The sequence below is a fragment of the Ambystoma mexicanum genome, chromosome 1p (assembly GCF_040938575.1).
Source record: "Ambystoma mexicanum isolate Mex_15411 chromosome 1p, UKY_AmexF1_1, whole genome shotgun sequence".
NCBI classification, from domain to species: Eukaryota; Metazoa; Chordata; class Amphibia; order Caudata; family Ambystomatidae; genus Ambystoma; species Ambystoma mexicanum.
Genome location: NC_090921.1, coordinates 1,237,796,286 through 1,237,821,091, shown reverse-complemented (window position 1 = coordinate 1,237,821,091; position 24,806 = coordinate 1,237,796,286). Strand labels below are relative to the sequence as shown.

The 24,806-nt window shown below is 42.7% G+C and overlaps 1 protein-coding gene across 1 annotated transcript in view; it reads right to left on the bottom strand.

Annotated features, from left to right (window-relative positions):
• LOC138452392 (dual specificity tyrosine-phosphorylation-regulated kinase 1B-like) overlaps window positions 1-18,957 on the bottom strand; it is a 526,499-nt gene extending 507,542 nt beyond the window's left edge. Inside the window, exon 1 of the mRNA XM_069604969.1 lies at window positions 17,235-18,957. Coding sequence (XP_069461070.1) covers window positions 17,235-17,367 — 133 coding nt within the window. The 5' untranslated portion in view covers window positions 17,368-18,957. The remainder of the gene's footprint in view (window positions 1-17,234) is intronic.
• Between the last annotated feature and the right edge of the window lie 5,849 nt (window positions 18,958-24,806).

The following is a 24,806-nucleotide window of genomic DNA, read 5'->3' as shown; positions in this document are numbered from 1 at the left end:
GGAGTACCCAAGATTATTTTAGGTTAGTAGGGATGGAGCCAGTAGCAAAGGAGGCATTTATCAATTTTGTGATGAAAGGGGACAGATCAAGGGCAGCATCTTTGATGAGCTGTGCTGGGCACAAATCTCCCTGGCAGTTAGACGGTTTCAGGGACAGGATAATTTTTTCAACTTCCAGTATGTTGACTTTGGAGAACTGGAAGCGGGTGGGGTCTGTGGGCATGAGCTTATCCGGAATCTTTGAGTTGAGGGTGTCATTCAGGGTGGCTCTTTTGCTGACGATTTTACTTTAAAGAGTCACAATCTTATTCGCTAGGGCACTTTGAATTTCTGAGCACCAGTTTTTATCTTTGGTGCATGTGTCAAGGGGTGCTATAGGGTTTTTTATTTCTTTAAGGATGGAAAAAAGTTATTTCATGTTGGATTTAGCTTGGGATACACGAGAGTCAAAGGGGGCTCGTTTGGCCAGGTAGATTTTTTATAGAGTGCAGCTAGTTTGGAGAGTTTGAATTTGTTAGAGACTGAAGGGGATTTTTTCCAAATGGCCTCGCAGTTTTTTTTGCTGCCTTAGATTTTTGAGGAATGGTGTGTACCATTTATTGAGGTGCGTTTTCGTTTCACTAGATCTAAGTTTAAAGGGGCGATGCGGTCCAGTGAGGTGGCCATAATCTTGTTATATTCTTCGACCAGGGACTCGGGGTCCAGGTTGTCAGGAAGTGTGTTAAGTGTGGGAAGTAGGTTAGGGATAAGTCTTTCTACTGTCATGTTCTTCTCGTTTCTGGTGAGAATGGGTGGGGCCTTATTGATGGGCAGGGGTGGAGGTCTATCGGTGGAGAGCAAGAATGATACCAAGAGGTGGTCAGTCCAGGCTAGAGGTGAAATATTAGTGATATTCACTAGGCAGTTTTAGTCAGCCACCCAGTTGAGTGTTCTTCCTTTTGCATGCGTGGGTGTCATGAATCTTTGCACGAAGCCTATTTCAGTGAGAGTGTTGGCTATGGCGCTGGCTAGATGGGATGACCAAGTTGAAGTATCCTAATGTGAGAGCTTGAGTGGAGCTTTTAAGGTTGTTAGATAGAATAGTTAAGGTCATCCTCAAAGGTGCAGATGGGGCCTGGTGGGCGGTAGATCAGGTGGATGTTAAGAGTTTGGATGTTGGTGAGTGGTAGTTTGACTACTAGTGTTTCACAAGAGAGGGCATCAGTAGAGGTAGCTAGTCTCATGGCGAGACTGCACTTATGGATGATGGCGACACCACCTCCTGTGGAATTGGGGCGGTCTCGTCTTAAGATAGAGTAATTATCTGGGACTGCCAGCATAAGCATAGGGCCCGCTCCTGGGTGTAACCAAGTCTCGGTGATAGCCAGGAAGTGGAGGTCCTCAGTAAGGATTAAGTCTGCAATTTCTATCGCATGAGCTACTAGCGATCTGGCATTGATTAAGGCTCCCTTAATTTTAGGGCAAACTGGATTTTTTGGAGTAGTGGATGAGGAATATGAAAACCAAACACGGTTTTTTTGGTTTCTGCCCCCTTCTTTAAACTCTCAAGGCCTCTGGATGCTCATTTCTATTTCGGGGAGCTTAGTTATGAAATTCTTTGCCTCATTAATTGTGAGCTATGAACTCATTGCTGGCGCTCAGGAAAAGAAACGGAAGCCTCTTTTCAAACTCTTTCTCCCTACGGACATGGTTCTAGCTATGCAGCCCTAGCGCTTTAAAAATATCCATTTGGTGGTTACTGTTAATAGGAGGCCAGTGCAGCAATTGCTAAAGGTCTTTTTGCAAATGACACAGCGGCATAGAGGCTTATATAGATGCATACAACCAGGCTTTTACTGGTGGGGTGGCAAAATAAGGAGGACAAGTAAAAATACATTAAAAAAAACGCAGCTTACAACAGTTTATAGAAGGTCATATCTATGTGCATTCTACAAGATATGTGATGTCAAAGTAGTAAAAACGAATGTGCCAAAGATCATTTAAGAAGATTAACAACTTCACACTATACTTATTTTCTCACAGCAGAAAATGGCTACCAATGCCTTTATCTCAGCAAGATTAGGCTTTGGAAACAGTATTTAAGCATCCCAAGAAACTAATTTAAGACGCCAAAGATTTGACCGTCATCATACCAGGACCGATTTCCCCTTCACTGGTTCCAGGTCAAAAAGCAGAACACATTAAGTAAAAGGATCTTGAGATACAAACGTTCACAAGTCTACAGGCTACTTGTGAATCTTAATTAAAGACTGGGTGGCAGATCATTTACAATACAAGCAAACTATCAAACACTGCTACTTTCTATTCTTACTGAACCCACACTACAACCTGTTTGGAGTAGGTACAACATCTTTCTAGAGTAATTAATATTTTGTCTGCAGAAGACAAACTGCAGGGTTCGAAATTGAGATTTCATGCGCAGGAGCAAAAACCAGCTCCTGGGTGGCAGACATCACCCAGTAGGCAGGAGCTACCATTGGTGAGCCAGGTGCACCGCAAATCTAACTTCCACATAAGCTGCACACTAACCAGTTGCCCATTATGTATGATCCATTATGTTAGATGTGTTCCAATTCTTACTTATTAACATCATAAAATGTTCAAAGTTAATGCGTCATATGGATTTTTGTAAGGCACCATTTGGTCTCGGAAGACAAAAGTAGCTCCTCGTACCGGTTGGTTTCAAGCTAACCAGGCTCTCTCCTAGACTAGAAGCAGAAGCTAAATAGCTCCCAGGTCCCCTCATTTTCGAACCCTGCAATTGATAACTTATTTTCTACAACACCAAGATGCCTTTACATTTGTACAGCACCTACTGCCACTGCTATGGCGGCAAAGCTCTGTGGGGTGGAAGGCCCTTGAGCGAACATGAAAATTAAGAGAATTGCATGCGAGTATTAATAGCAGTAATTAGAAATTGGGGGAATAAATCAATGATACATGGAAGAGCCCATCCGCGTAAAGCATAGTGTAAGGTGCAGCAACTTAAAACCTTGTGTTGAAGAGGGCCTGCCAGTGCTGTTTGTAAGCAGTCTGAGAATTAACGCCTTAATTGTGCATGTAAAGGAGGTCCTGAAGCAATTAGAAGACTGATCTGGGCCCTTGCTCAGTTCCTTGCACTCGGTTCAGCACTGAGTCTATAATTTTAGCTTTTATGTAGTGTACAGAAAGGCATTTGTGAGGCACGGATACCATATGCCATCATACAATTGGGTAATTGCACCATTTCCCAGCCGTTACCATGTCATGGCCAGGTCCATTATGGCAGTGCTTGGGAAATACCCATTTGTTGGTTTCTAGCTACTTCTATCACGTGGAAGTCAATGTTTGTGTTTTACAGGCTTGCCAGTGTCATTTTTAAAATCAGTCTTCAGAGATGTAATCCTCAATTGTGCATGTATATTTTTCCCGTTGCAATTAAATTGTGCAGGTTTAAAAAAATGTTTCAGTACCTGCATTTATGTGTTGGTGCCCATGGAGTGATTGAAATCTCCACAACTGATCTGAAAGATGTAGAAACGCTGCAAAGTCGGTGAAAACAGCAGATTTCCACCTATTTCGCAGGGGGTGCAAAATAAACTCCGATTCTAATCCACACGTTCTTGCAGATATCAAAAGTTAATAGGAGGCAGCTCACAAGCAAAGCTAGACATATCCCTGCAACCTGTGTGAAAGACACTGCCATCTGATCGCAGCAACTATGGGATGCTTGCCCTCAATCATAAATTGCACGCTAACCAACCAGGCCTAAAGTCCATCATCTCTTCAATTCTCGACATGCATGTAGCAGACCATCTCTTACACGGCAAGAGTCTAGTTTCACTCACCAAACGATGAGCACATTTTAAGGCCTGTTCTGGGGGTTCAGGAATTGGAATAATCCGATACTAGACCGACATAAAAGGCTTTATGACAGTTATTAGAAAACATGTTTGGGAGAAGAGGATAACAATCATGCAAAAGCAGCACGAATTCTGCCTACTAAACCGCAGACATTCACGCTAGGTGTCCGGGAATTAAGTCTAAAAGAAAGGTGCAATCACCACCAGCCTATGGTGAAGCAACTTCCAAGTAACCACTGCATTAAAGCATGATGCGTCATGTAGTGGACACAACGTTATAATTAGGATCTCACGTGGATGTTAGATTTATTACAGACCATGTCCTGCAGCAGAAGAATGAGGTGTCCACAAACAAGTGTAGTGGAAGTAAACAGATAGATGCACAAACAGATGTCGTGGCAGAGTTTTGGATGACGGGGCAAATGTATAGGGTAGCAGCAGGACAGAAAACGACAGGAGAGGTGTAAAGAAAAAAAATGGAAAAAAAAGGAAACCTGATGAGAAGTAATCGTGAAAGAAATGAACACGGAAAGAGTGATGGACAGAAACAGCGAAAGGTCAACAGCGAAATAAAAGGGGTTTGTGGCGTATGCATATTTTGGTTCAGGGAAGCGCAGGTTGTAGACTCGTGTATTAAAGCATGTCGTAGTTTGCAGCAAGGTAATGCCGATTTCTGTGTATTACGATTTTTAAATGGCGCATCCCAAATTATCCATTTGTGGATAAAGGGGGACCTTTAAGGGGTGGGGAGGGAGGAAATCACTTGAAGTTCCACTTTAGCCATCGGTGCGCAATTTCCAGAAAGTGCTTCCAGAGCACCTTTGTAATACTAACCATCCCATGAAACATTTGATTGACCATAGCGTGGCAATGTGTGCTTGAGTAACGTTGGCCATATAGGACATTCAACTCCCCACACAATCATTTGCAATATATCATTTATGGCAGTGATAAATCCCATGCAATGGAATTGTGCAAGTGCTTTTTTCTTTCAAAACACATCTTTCCATCACTGTTAAGGGCAAGTAATTCAACCGGACTTCAAAAATAATGTTTCCACTACATCTCTGAGCAAAACACTAGATACCAGTTTCACAAAACAGCTTTGAAGGGTTAAACTCAAGCGATCACTATCCATCATCATTTAACCAAGTCTCACAATAGTATTCTTAAAATCGGGGCTCGATAAGAGCACTCATTGGCATTTTAAGAAATAGTATACTGTGTGCATGGGTGGAACGGAGGGGGCGAGTGACTGCCCGACTACCAGCAGAGCTGCAAACCATGAAATGAGACGGATTAAGAGAATCTCAAAAAGGAACACGTTCTGTAGTTCAATTGTTTGCGCTACCACTATCGTGCGTGGTCACACTTCAGTAAATAAACTCGTGCGACATTGCTACTTTAACACAAGCAATATACAGTGAAGTTATATTCATATAATGTATCGACTGACATTTTCATGCAAAACTTATGCCTAAAAATAAATCTGCCAAAATCTCCACAATACCTGGTATATGCCACATACGTTACATCTTCATAGATCATGCTTCACGCTCCGTTTCCTCCTTCAGGACATCCCAAAAAATGTAAAGCACAGTGGAGCGCGGGGGGGCGGGGGCGGAGGTGGGATATTCGTGCAGTTTCTCTACACTACAACAAATTACTGCCAAGTGTAGACTACACAGCAAAAGTGAGAAATTTGATAGATGTGGAAATACATGTCAAATATCTCAGTAGCATTATTACAATCTATGGTACCCACTGGAGCGCACCCGCACAGAATCATTTCTCTAATGCTTTAATAAACAATACACTTCTCTATATCAAAGATTGCATTTGAATTGGTCTTACTGACAACATGTAATAGTGTGTCACGGTTCAATTGTTTATCATCAATGAATCCTTCTAATCATGCCATGCATTTTAATCGTACGTTGCGGCTTCTCCTGTATACCTGTAGCCTTCTCCCTTAGTTGGGTTTTATATACTTAGGCATGTCAATTTGTGGCCTTCGGTTTCCCTCTGAGGGGGTCTAGCACTAAATCTGTAATGACTACGGTTATCGACATTAAAAATTCAATAACACTCTGAACGAAAAATAGAAGAAAAGAAGAAAAATACAAATACAGAAGATTGCAAAACATCTCTCTCCCCTCCTCACGGAAATAAAGTAGAATTTGCCAACTTCGAAATGTGAAATTCAAAAAACCTGCTGGGCCAAAAAATGTGAAGGGGACATTTAAGGAATGTACTCCAGTAAAGTTACACTGCCAAAGGCACACGTAGCCCCCACCCATGTATGATATGATAGTTTATTTATATAGCGCCTATACACAATGTGTTTCAAAGCGCTTCAGGGCAAGGGAGGGAACAAGGGAAAATACAACCACATTCTTACAGGCCATGAACAGTAAGGATGTGAAATTAACTATCATACTCAGCCTGATGACATTTCAGATAGTGCAAGAGCTAAGACATAGATGAGGGAGGGGGGAGAGTGGGAAGGTAATGAAAACAGACAGGAGACTACCGTACTGGGCCCGACGACATTTCTGGTAGAGCCGGAGAAAAACAAAAAGGTGAGGGAGGGGTGTAGAAGGGAGGGGGGGGCACAAAACAAACGACTATCATACTAGGCCTGATGACATTTCAGATAGTGCTGGAGGGGTGGTGGGGAGAACAGTAATGGGAGGGTGGAGGAAACAGACGAGGTTGCTATCATTAGGTCCAGGGACAATTCTGATAGAGTAAGTGCATAGGAGAAAGTAAGGGGAGGAGATAGGAAAAGGGAGGAGAGAACAGAGTAAGCAGCCAAAAAGAGTGGAGAAGCAAGAGTGGAGAGCGAATACAATTGCAGAAGTCAGCAGTAACACAATGTTGCAAGCCAGGATACAAGATGAAGATGGGAACAGCACGATTCATGGCCACCATGAGTACAAGATGCAAAGGAAGTCCAGCATGAGAGTTGAGAAAGAGTGACGCACCGTGAATGAATGAAGTCCATAAAAGTCAAATCCAGCATTGGCCACAAGACGGTGAAACAGGTGAGAAGTTCATCAAGCACTCCATTACTGGGCCAAAAAACGGCGAAACCAAGAAAGGGAACACCTAGAACAGGAGTATGTGACCTGCAGCTCCCCAGATGTTTTAGACCGACTCCCATGAAACCTCGCCATGGACTACCGAGTAGGCCAGATGATAGTTGTAGTCACAACAAAATCTGAAGAGCCAAAAGTTGAAAATCGCTGGTTTAGAAGATTATTCTTCAGGCCCCAAATATAGCAATGTGAAAGGACCCATAGATACGGGCATTAATTCCTCAAGCAAACCGTTGCTATCCACCCTGTCATTGTGGACAAATGTGATGCATGGTATGCAACAGTTGGGTTATTTGTGCCACAACATTAACCCCACAAGAATGGATTGCCATGAAGGAAAACCTGAGTGGTAAAAGCGTCATCAAGAAAGCTTGAATCCCAGAGGTTGACCAAGTGATCCACTTGCAGAGGGTGCGGAGCATGCATTGTCCTATAAGATGCAGCTCTTTTTATCTGGTCCCCTGTGAAAGCAGAGAATGACAATCCAGTCATTCCCCTGGTCTTGTTCAGAGTTTCAGCCAACAAAACTACCACCAAAAGTGAAAGCCATTATCAAAAGGCAGGTCTTGAGCTTTCAACAGGGTTCATCTCCTGCCTTGCAAAAGTAATAAATTAGCAAAAGGTTTCAGGGCAAGGGATTCTCATATCTGCAAGTCTTCAGTAGATGAGACTAGATTTTAATCAGTCTGTCTGATTATATGTACATATATTATAGTGCAGCAGCGGTGCACAATAGTTATGGGGATTGCCTAGGTTCCATAGGAAAGCCGAAAATGGTATTGTAATAACTATTTGGATGAAACTTTCCAAAACAAAAGTTCTAGACCGGGAACAAAACAAAAAAACATTACTTTATTTCTTTGGGTGGCCCCATCGGGCAGGGGGAGCTCATGTTTGCATTGAGCTGCAGTGGCGTTTTTCCTTTGATGGCGTTTCCTTTTACCTTGGCGAATTAAAGAGTCGGGTTTTTAACAGTTTTATTAATTTTGGGTGATCTCTTCGTATTTCCTTTGGGAGCCTGTTCCAAAGTTTCACTCCCATGCAGATTTCCCAAATGTATGCTGTGCATGTTTCGGTTCTAGGCGAATGTCATTGCTGGACCTGAATGTCAGTTTTGGTTTGTAGATTGAGATTTTTCCCTGTATGTATTCTGCTCTCTGCCGTGGATTGCTCTGTGTTAAAGCGTTTGAAGAAAATGTGTTTTTTTGAACTGGAAGCCAATGTAGTTTTCTCCGTGCTGGTGTGAGGTGTTCTCTTGGTGAGTCTGAGGAGACTTGCTGCTGCGTTCTGTATTCGTTATAGTTTTTTCATAAGATATTCTGAAAAAGATGCTGTTGACGAGAGCGATGGAGAGTGTGCTGTGTGGGAAGGTGAAGAGAAGTAGCCTCTTGATTGTCTGTAAGTGGAGAAGCATTTCTTAACTACTGCATTGCCTTGGAGTTCAAGTGTTAGTTCATTGTAAATTAAGGAAGCAAACAGCAGCATACTCCTAGCCAAGCGCAGAACCAACTGCATGCCATGCAAGGAGGCATTTTTAGTCGGAAAATACCACCTCAAAAAGGTTGCATAGAGCCTGATAACAGGTGGCTTCCGAAGACTGCAGCTTTTATTTAAATCTTAAAAACTCAAAATCAAGCATGGAATAGCCGGCATATGATTGTCCCAACCTCTGCCAGGAAACCCAGGAGAGAGTGGGGTTAACAATCACCGAAAAGAGCCAGCACCAAGCAGATACTTCACATTACAAATATTTATACAGATTGCTTAACAAATTAACAGAACGTATATTTTAATTAGCAAACATACCCCGTGGTTCCCATTCCCAGGACCACTTGGTAAACAAAAGCATGTTTCATTAATAAGACAAAAATTGGTACTTGCCAAGTACTTGCCTCTTGGCGATTCAGAAATGGTGTGCATATGTAGAATGTGTAGAGTGACTTTATAGCTGCAACTGGGCATTTTAACCCGAAACAAATAATCCCGTTTTTCAATTAAGAACACTTTTCTTGAAGGGTCTATAAAGGTTGTGTGCCAGAAGAACTTAACATTTTTTTTTAAAAAAGTACTGTATACATCTTCCATTATTCACAGCAAAAGTGCAGACCACGGAGAATGAGCAATTTCAATAAAATTACTAAATGTCAGTCAATACATTGTTAGACCTGGAAAGTACTAATAGCTAAAAACAAAGTTTGTTTTCTTTCCCTCCACCAGCTACTGGGCAATGTGTGGATAGAGATAGTAGGGTAGTGAGGGCAGACTCGTACTGTTCGCAAAAGAAACAGCAAGGCAAAGAGAAGGACCAAGAGTTACAAGTAAATTAAGCTATGACAGAAAATATTTCAGATAGCTCTAAAGCAAGTATGGGATTATGACACAATCTTGGGTCGATGAGTAAATAAAAAGAAAGTTGAAACAAAGTTTATAAAGGAAACAAAAAGGAACAAACGATATATAGACAGAAGATTAGGGTATGCAGTGATTGTATCTAATAGAAAATAATTACAAGGAATACGAAAACTGATTTAGGATCAAATGGGGTTGGGAGTGGGAATAGTGTTTTTCGGGGGTATTAGCAAAAAAAAAAAAATCATTAAAAAAAACTTCTGGGGGACCCATACTAAAACAACGAAAAATAAAGTTATTTTGGTTTTAGAAGAAATTTCATTCGTTTTTTGGATTCGATGAAATCACATAACCAAGATTAGTTAAACAGGGTTATTCTTTAAATAGATTTCACTGGAAGATTAAGGACTTCATAAACCGTAGATTGAAGAGTCCTGAAATGTATGCACTAGAGATCAGATGGCATTAATGCCCTTAGCAATCGACTTCTCCTACTGATGCATTAGGCAGATTGTTTTCAAGTGGTCGAGGAATTTCTTTTAAACAGTTTCAAAGGATCATCACAACCCATTTTGCCATATCTTTTCTCTAGCATGGATGCCCTCATTGAGGGATGTCGGGGGGGGGGCAGGAGAGAAATCAAGATTCCCCCTTAGGGAATTCAGAATAGGGTGGGGTTAACTGTAAGGGGCGAGGGAGGTGCGTTTTGCGTGCCAATATTTCCCACTCCTCAAATACAGAAGGTGAGATTTGCTTTCAAGTTTCTCGCGTCCAGACATTTTGGTTCAGGGGGAAGAATATTGTTTGAACTAACCTGGATCCTCAAGTGGCCCTTTACCTAGCACAGGACGAGTCAAGTGGGAAACTAGAGAGCTCCCGTTTTACCCCTACTTTGAAATGTTCTCATCCTAGACACCAATAGTTCATGCCAGACCAGTGCACTCCACGGTTGCCTTTTTTCAGTCAGTAAATGTGATGAAACGGATTTTGTCTTGTGGCCCAAACTGAAAATGTTCACAAGCACAGGTTTCCATTTTTAGGAGGTTTTAAAGTTCACGCTGTTCCTCATCAAAACTGGCATCGTTTGCACGTTAATAGGGTTTGATCTAGAAATTAAATCTGAGTATGCCACTGCAATCTTATGTTTGTTAACCAAGAATAAAGATCAGATTTAAAAAGCAAGACTATCTAAATAAGCTAATTGCAAAAAATGGAAGCAAATGCAATTCAACTGTACATCTCTTAGAAAAAGATAACTTACTTCATTATTGCCACATCTGCTTACAGGACACAAACATAATAGGCAATTATATGCCTTACTCATATGAACTACATTTGACCAAGCAATATTCACTGCCAATATCCTCAAATGAGATGCCAGTATATTTATGAAACTGAATTGCCCAAAAAAAAAACATTTACTTTGCCTTCGAGGAAAATAGAAATCATGAACAAGGAGGATTGGTCTTTCATTGGGAAAGTGTAGCAGGCATATCATGAAAAGGCCCATTACACATTCGTTTCAATTATGTGTAAAACTCATTACGACAGCAGTTGACTTCCTTGACCACAAATCTCCAACTATGTCAGACAGAATGTGGAGTTTAGGGAGAAAAAAAAAATAAGCGCATTGCTCTCATTTTTATAGTTTATTAAAGCTACTGGAGTATTCATTTATACTCCCTCTGTCCCCATAATCTAGTTTTTCGGTCAAACTCATGAGATCTCAGGGAAAGCTTTTGATAGGTACAGTTCATTTTACAAGTACCAAACAAAAATCGTCACGACCGTTAATATGTGGATTTTGATTTTTAGATAGCAACTAAGTTTACAAATAGTATGGCAGGCCTCCAAATATTCACTCACCATTAGGGACTGGCGAGTGGTCATTGATCCCTGGCGACTAAGAAATTGAACTGAATAGGAGAGGGACTGTCTTGCTAGTATCTGAAATTGAAACATTGACTTGAAAGGATTCGAGACAGGCAGTAAGTAACTCGACTGATGACACAAAAACTAGTTCTACACATGCAGACCGACAAATAGCCCTGCCAGAGTGCGCCAGTGGCTAGGGAACAGTGCAAATGGTTACCTTCAATTAGAACAATGATTACCAAGTCTATACAATGATTTTGGACCACTTTTATTACAATACATCATGGTCATAAAGTCTGCATAACTGAAAAGAGGGGAATGGGTGGGGGGTCAATAAGTAATCAATTTTGGGGTGACAGACAAAAAACGATGTTCTTTTTAAACACAAAAATTCGAGAAAAGGCCAGAACAAAATATTGTTATAGTAGATTCCTTGTTTGTACATTATCCTAAATCACTCCACTCAATCAACTTGCTCTTTACCCAATAAAAGAAAGGGATGACAGTTGACTTACCAACTTTGTTCACAATGCTCTAACTACCCATTCGTTCAGATTGCATTAGTTGCAAAAGATTCGAGGGTACTACCTTGCACAGAAACATTTGAAATTGTGTTTATTTCTTTACCGAAGGAGACAGACAATGTTAGGAGGAATTAGCTGAAAAATCTAACTCATTTGTTTGGATTGTACAAATAACTTGACATTTCTATAGTTATGCGTCCTCTGGCACAGGGGTCTGCAACATGCTGCTCTCCAGAAGCTTTGAAGTAACATTTCTATGATGCTGTACCATTGACTATGCTGGCTATGACTGATTGGCACTGCAGTCCAAACATCTGGAGAGACACCGATGCACAGACACTGATGCTCCAAGGCATAAATTCGTTTTCAAAAGTTGATTAGCAGTGTTTGCTTATTAAAACACGATTAGCAACCAAACCCATTTGATTAGTAGAGTGGAGAAGATAACTACTGCACTCTAAGAGTGGAGAGGTCCCTGAAGGCAAGAGGAACGCAGGGTGAGCTGTGCCTTCAAGCGAACAGGTAGACTTAAATAGCTAGATTTGCTAAACAAGCACCAAATTAGCAAACCTTTAGAATTGCATAGCAAATTGCAATGCGACGTGGATTATTTGTATGCCTTGCTGCTCTATTCTCTTCTTCAGGCAGACCTGCATTTGCTTTTATGTCGGCAATCCTCAGAAGGACTACTTTGTACACCAAACATCCTTTAACTATTTCATGCTTACGAAACAGTGTCCCGCCTGCCCCAATCTCACAACTTTTATTTCATAGCGGCCTTGTTGGGTGCCCCCTGGGCCTCATTTGTCATGCTTTGGGTTTAACCATTGACAATAAGTTTGGTTTATGCAAGGAATTCCCTCATCTTTGACTCAACACTTTCAAACATGGAATAGCATCTTAGCCAGGCTCTATTCAATTACATTGCTTGTCACGTTGGTTATTTGACCGGTTAGGCCCGGGGCCTAGAGCCCCCCCAGACACCTCACTAATTGCATCCTTATGAGGCTATGCATTCCTACGGCTGCGTTTAAAGTGGATGTACCGTAGCAGTCATGGATGGTCTGTCCCGTCTGGCAGAGGTTGGAGGGGGTGGGGGGGGGGGAAGAGGGGAGGGTGGAGGACCATATAATTGCATGCACAGACACTCCCCCAAACCTTCAGGAATGCAATGCTAAAAAAAGTTGAGTGCAACTCAAAGCAATGCCAGCGGTTACGATTTATTCAAAACAAGCCACCCCAAACACACTGATAAGAAGCGAAGTCATGCACGTTTGCAAAGAATTGTTAGATTAATAACGTGCACATTTCTTCAACAAGTTTATGTAATGGGACTACTTTATAGACACATTTGTGTTGCTTTAATATGCACCATTTAGTTTTAATGTTCTGGATCTTAAAGCAATACTAACAAATATTAGTGTTTAAGCTATTTGGACAAGTGCACAAACCAGAATTTTTTGTATTAAGAGTAAAGTGAAATATATATATATATAAAGTTCCATGGACCACTCAAATTGCATCATTGCCCAAAGAAGGTATTGCTTGTTTAGTCTTGTAAGCAAGACTAGCTCTAGTAGTCCGGATAAAATAGCTATTTGCATACTATTACTCGCCAGCGATCAAAATTATGTGACTGTAAAGTTCATCCTTCTAGATACACGAGTTCATTAAACTATGTGAGGTAATCCCCAAATATGTGTTGTACACAAACGAAACTCAACCGTACTTTCATTCACAAATCAAAATGCATTGTGAATTTAAGGATCGAAGAATGTGCCTGGAGAATCACCATCAAAGGGAAAAGGCCAAAAAAGAAAAAGAAACTATATCAGTCCACTTCATCCAATGGCAGCAGTAGATTCCCGTTTGGCTCTTATGAAGTGAAACTGCCACTCCAGTTGAAGGCGTAAATAACAGTCGTGTGCTCATTTAAAGGTCATTCAATCCACAAATCACGTTTAATGCTCCGTTCCGTCAAGTTAGAAAGAGTGACGAGATAGACCAGTAGAGTAGGCAACTTGCACTGCGTTACAAAAATGGCAATAAGCAAAGGCAATCTAAAACATTAAAAATAAAAAGTCAATCACGTTTGGCCTTTGCCAAGTTCCCATTTTAGACGCCATACGTTTTTAATCATTTAAAATGGGTTATTAAATAATGCAATTTACATTTGCAGCACTTCACAAAGCTGTAGCATAATGGTTTGCGTCCGTACCCAAATGTAAGTGGTGTACCACCCTATTTGAAGTCAACAAATGTAACCAATACCCTCAACAAAGGAGGTAGAAAGTAATAAGTAGTATGCATGCATCCTTTGCCACCTGACCCGTTCAGGTTTATCCCGACTCCAAACCAGAGCCCAACAGCACCCACTTTCTCCCCCTCAATTGTGGTCATCAATACCCTCCCTAAGCAAGCACAGTGCTACCAACCCAGGAGACACCAAATGTCATACAAACCTATCAACCAACTTCTGCACGTTTATCCCAGAGCATACTAGCTCCCTTAACAGTCAATACGATTGGACCTGTTCTGGATACCATATGCCAAACCGTACCCATCATGAAATTAACTTGCAGAATAGCAGGGTCGTCCATCAGTCAAACACACTGACCATATTCCTGCTAACCCGACCATATTCCTGTTAACCATGTGTCAAGCGTTACCCAGCTGGGAATTAACATGAAGACCCATACACAAAAGCGGTATTTGATCAAGTCAAGCAACCTTGACATACCCAGGAATAATGCCATGAACTTCCTGACCCGAAACACTTTAGCAACTCTGTTTGGTTGGACTTGCTCTCATCTCCTGAGATGAAGCACTAGCCTGCTCTCTAGCACTCCCGCTCTCGGAAGGGACAACGTTGATATGATCTAGCTCCACACCTGAAACAGAATACCTCACCAGAGGCTATAAACATTAACCTGGGACCCAGGGCCCTCTAGCACTTACTACTGAACTTCAGAAACAAGAAACAAGGCCTCTCTCCTACACTTTACAATGCATACACGAAGCTCCTCTTCGCAGCGTTAGACGGTATGGGTGGGTGTCATCAACACCAACTTTGCGGATGACACCCAGATCCTCATCCTACTCTCAGGAAACTACACCCAAGATACCTTACTCATCAACAGAATTTATGTGATCATCCAAAACTGGATGGTTCTAAATAGTCTTCGTCTCAACGATGAGAAGACTGAAATTCTCATTGTGGGCTCGCAGCCTAAAATCAGCGCCCTTCACTCTGACTATGGCTCGATCAACATCGATGGCACCATGGCTTTGTCCTGAAACAAGTAAAAACTTTAGGAGTTTACTTGGATGCTAACCTGTCCATGAATAAACACATTAGTAGCCAACTAATTGCATTAAGTAGACAATTTCTCACCCCTGCAAACTGCGTCACTCTGGACAGAGCCCCAATACTGTCACAACTTGACTATTGTAATATATTACTATTAGGTACCACTAAATCTAATCTAATAAAATTACAACTCATACAAAATAAAGCTCTAAGAGCAGCTCTCCGCAGAAGGAAATCAGAACACATCTCTAAGATTAGAAGAGATCACCACTGGCTACCAGTTGCAGACAGGATCATCTTCAAAACCCTGTGCATATCCTACAAATGCCAACAGGGCTCAGCTCCCAAATACCTTAAGTACTGCAAAAAAAAAAAAAAACTTTAACACTTAGATCCTACAACCATCGACTACTTGAGATTCCTCGCTACAAGAATACCAAACCAGGTGGCAGTAGTTTCAAACACTTAGCCTACAAACATTGGAACTCTCTTCCCAACAGCATCAATGAAGAGGGCTCCTTTTCAGGCTTCAAAAAAAAAAAAATCACTCAAAACATGGCTTTTCAAATAATATGGAGGGCAATAGCCCCGAGTGACTGTATATATAACTAACTTTTCTCCTTATGTATTAACTTGTAACTATGTTTTACTTGCCATATTGCTAGAATGACTGCCTAGAACTAAGCAGTTAATCCCACTGTGTAACAACGTGAACATTCTGTATGTAATCATGAACAATTCTTCTGCAACCTCACCGTGATACCTGAGGGTCTGGGTGTGTAAAAAAGTAATAAAAACATTTTTTTTAAAAAGGGACCCTCGAACCGGGCAATCACAAACCCTTAACAGCCAGAGAATCTCTCAGATTCATTACCACGAACCACCAGGATAGATCCACTCAGCTCAACGGGCTCTGGAAAGTAACCTGGAATAAGGGCCTCCTACCATTAAGCACAGACGCTCAGTTCTAACAATATGCTCATTCTCTCCTTCACAACAATAGAATGCAGCTCTACCCCTCCATCAATTCACCCTAGCTGCACACATACCTACACTGCTCCAGGGACACAGGAACAGTCTTTTAGAACGCAGTTATAACCCACGAATCTTTTTTTTTTTAAATCCCAAAAATAAAAAAAAAATAAAATAAATCAGCCTAGCTGCACACAATATCGTACACAGGTCCCACGGCCGCCAGAATGAGGACTGAGGCCACCTACCCACGGCACACGTTGCCCTTACCTTTCATCCTATGAACCGCACCAAGCATTAGAATACAGCCACTCCCCTCGCAAACCTTGGTGGATGCACACATACTGAGAGCACCAAGTACTATATCACCCTACTCTCGCCACTGACCTGGGCTGCAGTTCCCAAGGGCGTTCACACCACAGTGCTTTGAAATCATAACAATGGCACATAAGGCGCTATAGAAATACACACCAACATAATATATTTGCCCTTCCTAAACATCGAGCTGTAATGCCATAAAATGTAAATATATACCCACGCCTTTTGTTACCAAAAAAATGGAGTATAACAAGATCGGTGTTGACGTGCAACAGACGTTTCAAAGCAAGCAATGTGCACATCAAGTACAGCAGAAAAATAATATGTTGATAAGACTTAAATAGCTTGATTACATTTGCTTGGATACTAGGGCGAAATGTTCTCATTGCAACAGACACTGGTGAAAGTGAAATTGTAATCAGCAATCAAGTTCTAACGTTCCAAACTTTCCATCTCAGTTTTGAGGCCCCCTACGAATTCCTCATCAATAAGAATATCAATTCCACGCAACCACTTATGTAAATAGATTTGACATAGATCACTGAACAAAGCCAGCTATTTCTAGAGGATGTAACCACAGCACTGGAAAACTATTTTTGAAGCTTAACAAAATATTAAGTTATCAACTTTGAAAAATAACCATTGTATTGAGGCGGCATCCCTTCCGTATTATGAGGAGTGACTAGCGGAGATGAAGTACAATTCCTATCAATGTTGGTTAACGCATCAGTATATAAGCCTGTCCCCACCCCTCCAAACACACACATGCCAACAGGTGGCCACGGGGGCTGGTAGACTTGCCCAGAAAAGCTAGCTGAAGTTGTGTTCAGGTGCATGCGGTCTTAGAACCAAAAAATAAAACCCAACAATGTCCAGCTAAGTATACAAAACGACTGAGTAACCTTAAGCATTGAAAGTATTAAAGATAAAAGGGAATACCAACTTCTGGAAGGCTTCTTGTTGCAGTGGGACGATGGTAGGTAGCACACTGGATCCTTGTTGATCCACTCAGTCTGTAATGCTGCTAGCATTCTCTGGGAAGGAGGTTCTTCTTCTGCACTGGAAGTGATCACCATCGAAAATCCTTCCGTAAGCACTTCGCAGTGAAAGATGTTACTTTAATCCAAAGGACTTCCCAGGTTGGGTGCTACTTTCATTCATCCATAACCCAAGCAGTTGCCACAATCGTATGTTCATGTGGAATTCAACAGCTTGAGCGATTACACGCGTATAACAGGTTCCTAGCGTCTGCCAAGTGACATCCCCCAAAACACTCCATCCAGTCTAAAATACAGCCTTCACAACTTCGGGTGACACTGAATGGAACAGAAGTATATAGCGAGTGGTGGCAAAAGTAAACAGGCTTCCTGTTCGACTACGCTCGAATTTACACCAAAAAAATATCCGGGTTAAGGCCAATGCTGTCACATGAACGATTAAAAAAAAAAAAAAAAAAACATAAAGCACTATCGCCTTGGATAAAAGCACATGGTCCATGGAAATTTAAAATTGTGGTCCTTCTATGTACAATAACCAGGTGTAGACGTACTTGAAATTGTGGTCTCTTGTGTGTCGTGGTTTGCGGACTGTTGTGCTTGTCTATAATCGGCCCCCAGGTCACAGTATAAAGGTCGACCTTGGATAAGAACGGAGTGTTTGAGGTTAGCGGAGGTGCGCTGCATGTGTAGTGAGAAGGGACCGTTAACCCACAAAGAAAGAGGCGTCACGGGGGGTCTACGAGGATACTTGAAGGCCCTCCAGGCGAGGCGGCAGGTCTTCTGCTTGTATAAGACAGGGTGCGTAGGGTAACTGGAGGCAGGCGAGAGCGCCTCGGCCCCCGTTAACTGCTACTACGCTTGGATGGGATACCAACCGGAACGAGCATAGAAGCAGAGCAGTGGGTCTGTCAAAAAAAACCTGTTGATGCAGGGATGCCGGTTTTCCCAAAAGCAGGTGTAAAGTTGCCTCGCCCTCCGGGTCCTGTCCTTAGAAGCAGGTATCACGGGTGTAAATACCGGTCGGTGTCTGCCCGCACCACCAGTGCAGCAGGTATCGCGGGCGACAAGACGACTCCTGTGTGGGCGCAGGTGTCGCCGGGCCTGCCCTCAGTGGAGACTACTACCCGCCGCACCTGACCCCTGCAGGAGGCGCGGTCACAAGCGCCCCTCTGGATGCAAGATGGGCCTCTTCTGGCAGCAGTTAGGGGTGTTGAACCGCACTGTATATCAGGAGGCTGCAGGTGCGGACGCACAGTCGCTTTTGCACATGCAGTAGGTTTCCAAACAGTAGCTCTCAATATTGTCCCTGCAAGGTGCGGGGGTGCCCTCGACAAGGGCCGCTCGGATACGGTTCACAGTCCGGGCGCTGGGCCGCGCCGATGCCTACAGCAGCAACAAATAGGGGCGCCTGTCCCTGCAGCAAGCGCGAAGATCTCGCTCCCCTCTCTCGCTTCTTCTCCTCGGCTCCTTCCTCTGAGCTGGGAGCAGTGTCAGGTCGGCCCAAGATGATGTGCGACTTCCTGCTGCGGCGCAGAGCCCTGGCGGGTGCAGAGGCGCTTCCCGCTGCTTGTCAGCTCCCCGGGCCGGCTGCTCCGAGGGCGGCACGGCGCCCAGCTCTCTGCGGCCTCCCTAACTCCTACCCTCAGCTCTCCCCGGCGTCTCCGCGGCTCCCTGCCTGCCCTCCCCGCTCTCGGGCTCTCCCGGCTGCGATCCACACCCTAGGACGCACCACTGAAGGAGAAGGGGGGGCTGTACTGCCGCATACAGGGCGCTCGGCGCCATCCTCTGAGAGAACAGACCAGTAGAAAGCACCGGAGAACAGCAAGAGAAACGAAGACAGTGCGGCGTGATTTGTTACTGAAAACACAGCTTTAATGTACAGTCCAAGCACCCCCACCCAATCGCTTTACAGTGAGCTCGCCCAACGCGCCGCTCCATTTATAGTAACGTAAGCAGTTAAATCTCCTAGCTGCCCTCAGTGCGCGTTCCCACGTAAGTGCGCAATCCCGCATCCGAGCGCGCGCCCTCACTTTTGTAGACAGTGTAAAAAGACCAATGCGACCTCCAGAGTGACAACCTCAAACAAGACGGCCATGTCATCGAGAAGCCCAGAAACCAGAAGGGAGTCTTAGTGTGCCGTGTCCCTATCAAAAGTCATAATTACTATAAAGAGCGACATAATAGCAGATTTCCGGGCAAAGGACGCATTAAACTCCTCTAAGCAGAACTGTACAATCTGCTGTGGAAGACTCCAATAGTTCAGCTTCGTTTCTTTCACATTCACAGGTAAGCCATTTCACGTATACCTCCAATTGACGTGAGCCCCGGAGTATTATAGTTCCATGTTTTGGTGCATCACAGTCAACGGCACAACGCATAGCGGACACTTTCAAAGATGGTGGCTTCGTGTATGGCCACCTGTTGCAGCTAATTCGACACCCGGATACCTCAGACAGAGATTTGACTAACTGCGCTTCGCAAGAAGGAAGCAATGAAATGACCGAGTATGGTTGAAACTTCTTAATGTAGAGGAGACATTCTGATAGGAGATCTGTATCATCTAATTTTAAATATTTTCTTGTTCGTGTCCGCCCCGCTTGTCCGGTTTCAAGGCTCTGCATGTAGACGTTTATTGCATTGTCAGCCAGGACGCGAAATCATATTGTTTGGGTGTGTAACACTCTGCTGAGTCACTTTGTCGCCAGTATCGCCGGACATTAGACGGGCCTCACAGACTTAATTTTCGCTGTGCGCATACGCGCACCAGCCCCCGCAAAGCGCGCGCGCCCACCTACTGCTACATAGAAGCGCGAGGAACGCCCCAACCGTCATAGCTCGCGCTCCCTGCTCAGGCGGCGAGCGGCGCCTTAGCAACAAGTAGGTGATTGGTTCCCGGGATGAGTGGCTTGTACACGGCACCAGTCTGCCGATTGGTCGTGGCTCTAAGCACCGAAGGCGGTGTCAGTCAACAGCTGATAGAACTAAAGAGGCCATTAGATTAGGACTGTGATTCTGCGTGGAAGCAACTGTGGCTGTATGCGCAGTAAATTCAACATGTCATTGTTGAGCGTCGTAAGCAGGAACCTACCATATTCAATCCCATGTTTTACACGGAGCCCCCACAACACAGAAATAAGAACCTGTACTTTAGACTCCCTCTCACACCTCCTGAAGGCCCCATTGTATAACTTAATGGTTAGTCTGAGCCCAAAATTGTAACGTCCTGTGTCTATCTACAGACAGGGACATACGGACGCCAGTCCACTCTCTCTGTCTAGAAGTCAAGCGACGGGGGCGCAGCAAGGCGGGGTTACCGCCAAAAAGAAAATAAAAGTTCAGTGACAAAGAAATTGAGTATGCAATATTGCGTCAGTCTTCATTGCATGTTTCATTAACACCACGATTGATTATATATGGGGAAATACTGAAATGCTTAATGCTGTGTGCGAATTTGAAGTAGTGCAGAACAAACAGTGATCACACAATGCTGTGTGCCAATCTAGAATTAGGCATGGACACTAAGATAACGAGTGGCACTGGTAACATAACAATCAAAAGGGTACAAACATTAAGTGGAACATCAAAAAATGTAAGATAATGTCACTCAATTTACATGACCTCTTCGAGTTGTCACACATGCAGGCATCCTCCCTTAGTGGTAATGAGTTTGAGAGTATGATAAAAACCATCACAGATGTCGTTGGCTCTATAAAGGGAAGCCCCAAAACTAATAACGGAAATAGGATTAATCGATCCTTTGATGGGGAGCTGCTGATTGTTAAACGTAATACCGACGGTCTCTTCGGCTCTTGACTAAATCCAATATGGGCTCAATTGAGCTCAGTAATGAAAAAAAACGGTTGAAAAATGGTTTTACTAATTGGTGTAAACGTAGAAAATGGTCTAAATTAAACACCAAATGGCAGACAATGTTTAATACCCTTCAACGGAATGAATCTAGTGCAGGCTGGAAGATCTTGAATAATGTAAGAAATGTGAACAAAGCTTGTACTCTGAACTCAATAGGAGCGAAAATATGGACTATCCACATTGATAACATAATGTATAAGTGATTACAGAAAATTTCCCCAGACCCAACTGTAATGCATGGCCTCTCTCCTTGAAATACAATCCTGTCATATGGAGTAATGTGTTGTTTAAGATGTTTATTCGTGTTTGTCGGGATCGCTATATCCCAGACTCATGGAAGAATGCCATTCTTATCCCGGTGTTTAAAGCGGGGAATAGAGCCCTACCTGAAAATTATCGGATGCTGTCTATATTAGACTCTACCGGCAAAGTCTTTACAGCCATTGTTTTAGAACACCTAAATGCCTGGGTGCAAACTAACCATCTACTTAACCCATTTCAAACAGAGTTTCGACGTGGCACTAGCACTACCCATAATATTCATGTACTGGATGCTATAACTTCCAATGCTAAATCAAGCAAAGGGCTGTCTGTTTATGTAATTTTTGTAGCTTTCAGGTCAGCGTTTGACAGTGTTGATCGAGCCAAACTGTGGGAAATCTTGTTGAAACTTGCTTGCCCCAGTTGGCTCGTTGACATCATTTTTAATCTCCATGAAAACAACACTGTACAAATTTGTTTAGATAGAGAGGGCAGCCTGACACAGCCGATTAATGTGAATAGGGGGGTCAAACAAGGCTGTCTACTGGCTGCCCTCTTATTTAATCTCTATTTAGCTGACCTCATCAGGCGCCTTGCAGCCAAAGCCAAATGTCCTGCAAAATTTAAAAAAGCATTAATATCAGCTATGCTTTACGCAGACGACTTGGTGGTAATTGACCACTCTATAACAGGTATAAAGGCTATGTTGTAAGAACTTGGCCACTTTGTAAAAGAACATGGCCTAACAATTAATTTGCAAAAAACTAAGGCCATGTTGTTCTCTCGCAAAAAAGTGAACAGAGTTAAAGTAGAAGTATCATGGGGTAATGTAGAATATACCGAGGTATATAATTATCTGGGTGTCTTCTTTTACTGTAAAATCGGATATAGGTTTCTTATTGAGAATAAAATTAGGAGGGCCAAGCAAATCACTATGATGGTGTACAAGTTTGTTAAAGAATATGCAGGCTATTCACTAAAAGGAATACTTGCCTTGTATCGTCAATGGTTTACCCCGGTTTTAGTTTATGGGTTATAAGCCATTTCTATTTCTGACCTTTTCCTTCCTAGATAGGATTGAAGGCCTTTTTTGGCGTACCATTTTAGGGGTACCCCGATCATGTCCCATCCAATATATTAGGGTGGAACTCGGCCTACAGTCCTTGGGATCCATTATGAGACAACAACGTGGCCTCCTTAATCTAAAAGCAATGTGCCACCCAGAGAGTGAGTTACTACAAATTATTGGAACAAATGCAGCTAAAATTGATGTCCCTATTTCTAGGAGCAAATACTTGTCTAGCTGCAGTAAATACTTCAAAGAATTGCAGTGTGTGGCCAATATGAATCAATGTGGTTTTTTTCCTGCTATTAAAAAAGCATTCAAAGCAAAAGCAAAGAGTTGACTGGGAAATGAATTTTATACGCATGCATGAATTGAAAAATTTTAAATATAGTGAATGGATTGTATATGAGTATTATAAGCCCTAAAGATATTTAATACGATGTCCTGACCCATTGGTACGTAATTTTAGACTCTTAATGCGCACCAATCAACTTCCGGTGAAGTCTACCTTTGGTTCCCCGTGGAAGATCCCTGAAAAAGAGAGATACTGCCGAATGTGTCTGGATTCTGATGAACCTGAGACTGTTAGACATGTACTAACTTCATGTCCTAAAATACGCAATTATTGTATGTTATATTATGCCCGATTTGTTCACAATATGAATTATATACAATCGGAGGAATTCTGGAGATGGTGCTTGAATGTGCAATCAGAGGCAGTTTATCTGGCTCTATATAGAGTATGGAAAACATTTCCGTCCAGAAATAATAAAAGTTCTAACAGCAAATTGGTGACCACATGTGACAATGATTTAAGGAAACTACCATCAATTTCTCTGTAATGAACAAATTAATATCTTGTAAATGTATTTTACACTGAACTCTAGCACTGAAGTATGAAGGAGTGAGTATTTATTCTGTTTTTTAACTATTTTACTTTTGTATAATTAGTTAATGTGTGATTGGAATGAACGTAAAGTTGTAAAGTTTTATGAACTGAAAACAACTGAATAAATAAATAAATTAATATTGTCTTTAACCCTGACAATGGTGACAAAGCAGTAGTACCTGCTTGTGAGCATTTCATTATCTGTCTCATTGCTGGTGTTGCGTGTCTGTCCCGCAGGACTTGTCGCATATCATGCGCAAGACGGCACTGGCAGCAGGCACTGCGAGCACACGTGGCACTGGCCTGACTACCCAAAGAGGCCTGCAGAGCCCGGGTGCAGGGGCACCTTGATGCATTCCTTAGGACCAGTGGTACGAGACAGACATTGTGTTTGAGATGCCAGAAAGCACAACTAAACATTTCAAGGCATCATCACCTCGCTAAACAACTATTTTGCCCCACTAAGGAAAGTAGATTATGACTTTCAATTTTCCATACATCCACGTAAGAAAAAGGAAAAATGCTTGACAATTTTGTAATGAGGCTGCACAAGAGGGTAAAATACTGTGATCACGAACATTATTCCACAGAAGAAGTGCTGAAATTTCAGCCAATTGCTAGTTGTGAATCTGCTGATTTCCGCTAAAGGTTAATGCTAAAGTCCAGGTCATTAAAGGCGATTTTGCAACTTGCAAGGGCAGACATGGCGCTGTCGCTACAAACAGAATCATTGGGCAACATCAAAATCACACAGACAGCACAAGCCGCACCCCTCTGCCAAATGCGATCCTCTGGAAAAGAGCACATGCAAGAGCAAAATAAATGCTGTCGTTCTGGGTACAATTTCCCTCATGTAGACCCATGCAGAGTGGTAGGAAACAATTGTGACAAATGTGGAGGTGGGAATCGCTTTCAGTCAGTGTGTAAAAATGTGAAATACTTCCAGAAATCTCCTACGCGAGGGGAGCACAGACAATGTAGATGATTCCCGCTCCAGACAATGGAGGTCGCCCATTAGCCGAAGATGTCGATCTACCAGCAGGAAGCAAGTCTCCTCATAAATACAGGCAACAAAGAGATAACAAGGGACAACACCCATAGGAAACGGTCACCAGATGACTCAGGAAAAAGATAATCTTGCCACAAAGTAAGATACATAGAGGCCTCACCCAGGCAACAAAATGACTCAGACTCATCATCGCCACTGATGACAGGGTCTATGTGCATGCCATAGGTAACAAGACTGCAACGGAATACAGACGACGTTACTGCTGCAAATAAACGGAAACCCTTTTGAATTCCTAATTGACACAGGAGCCACAGTCAATGTGGTAAACAAAGAAACCTACCAAGGACTCACACACAAAAAGACATTACAACCATCTGACATCAACATCTACCCTTACGGCACAAACACACCACTCACCTGCA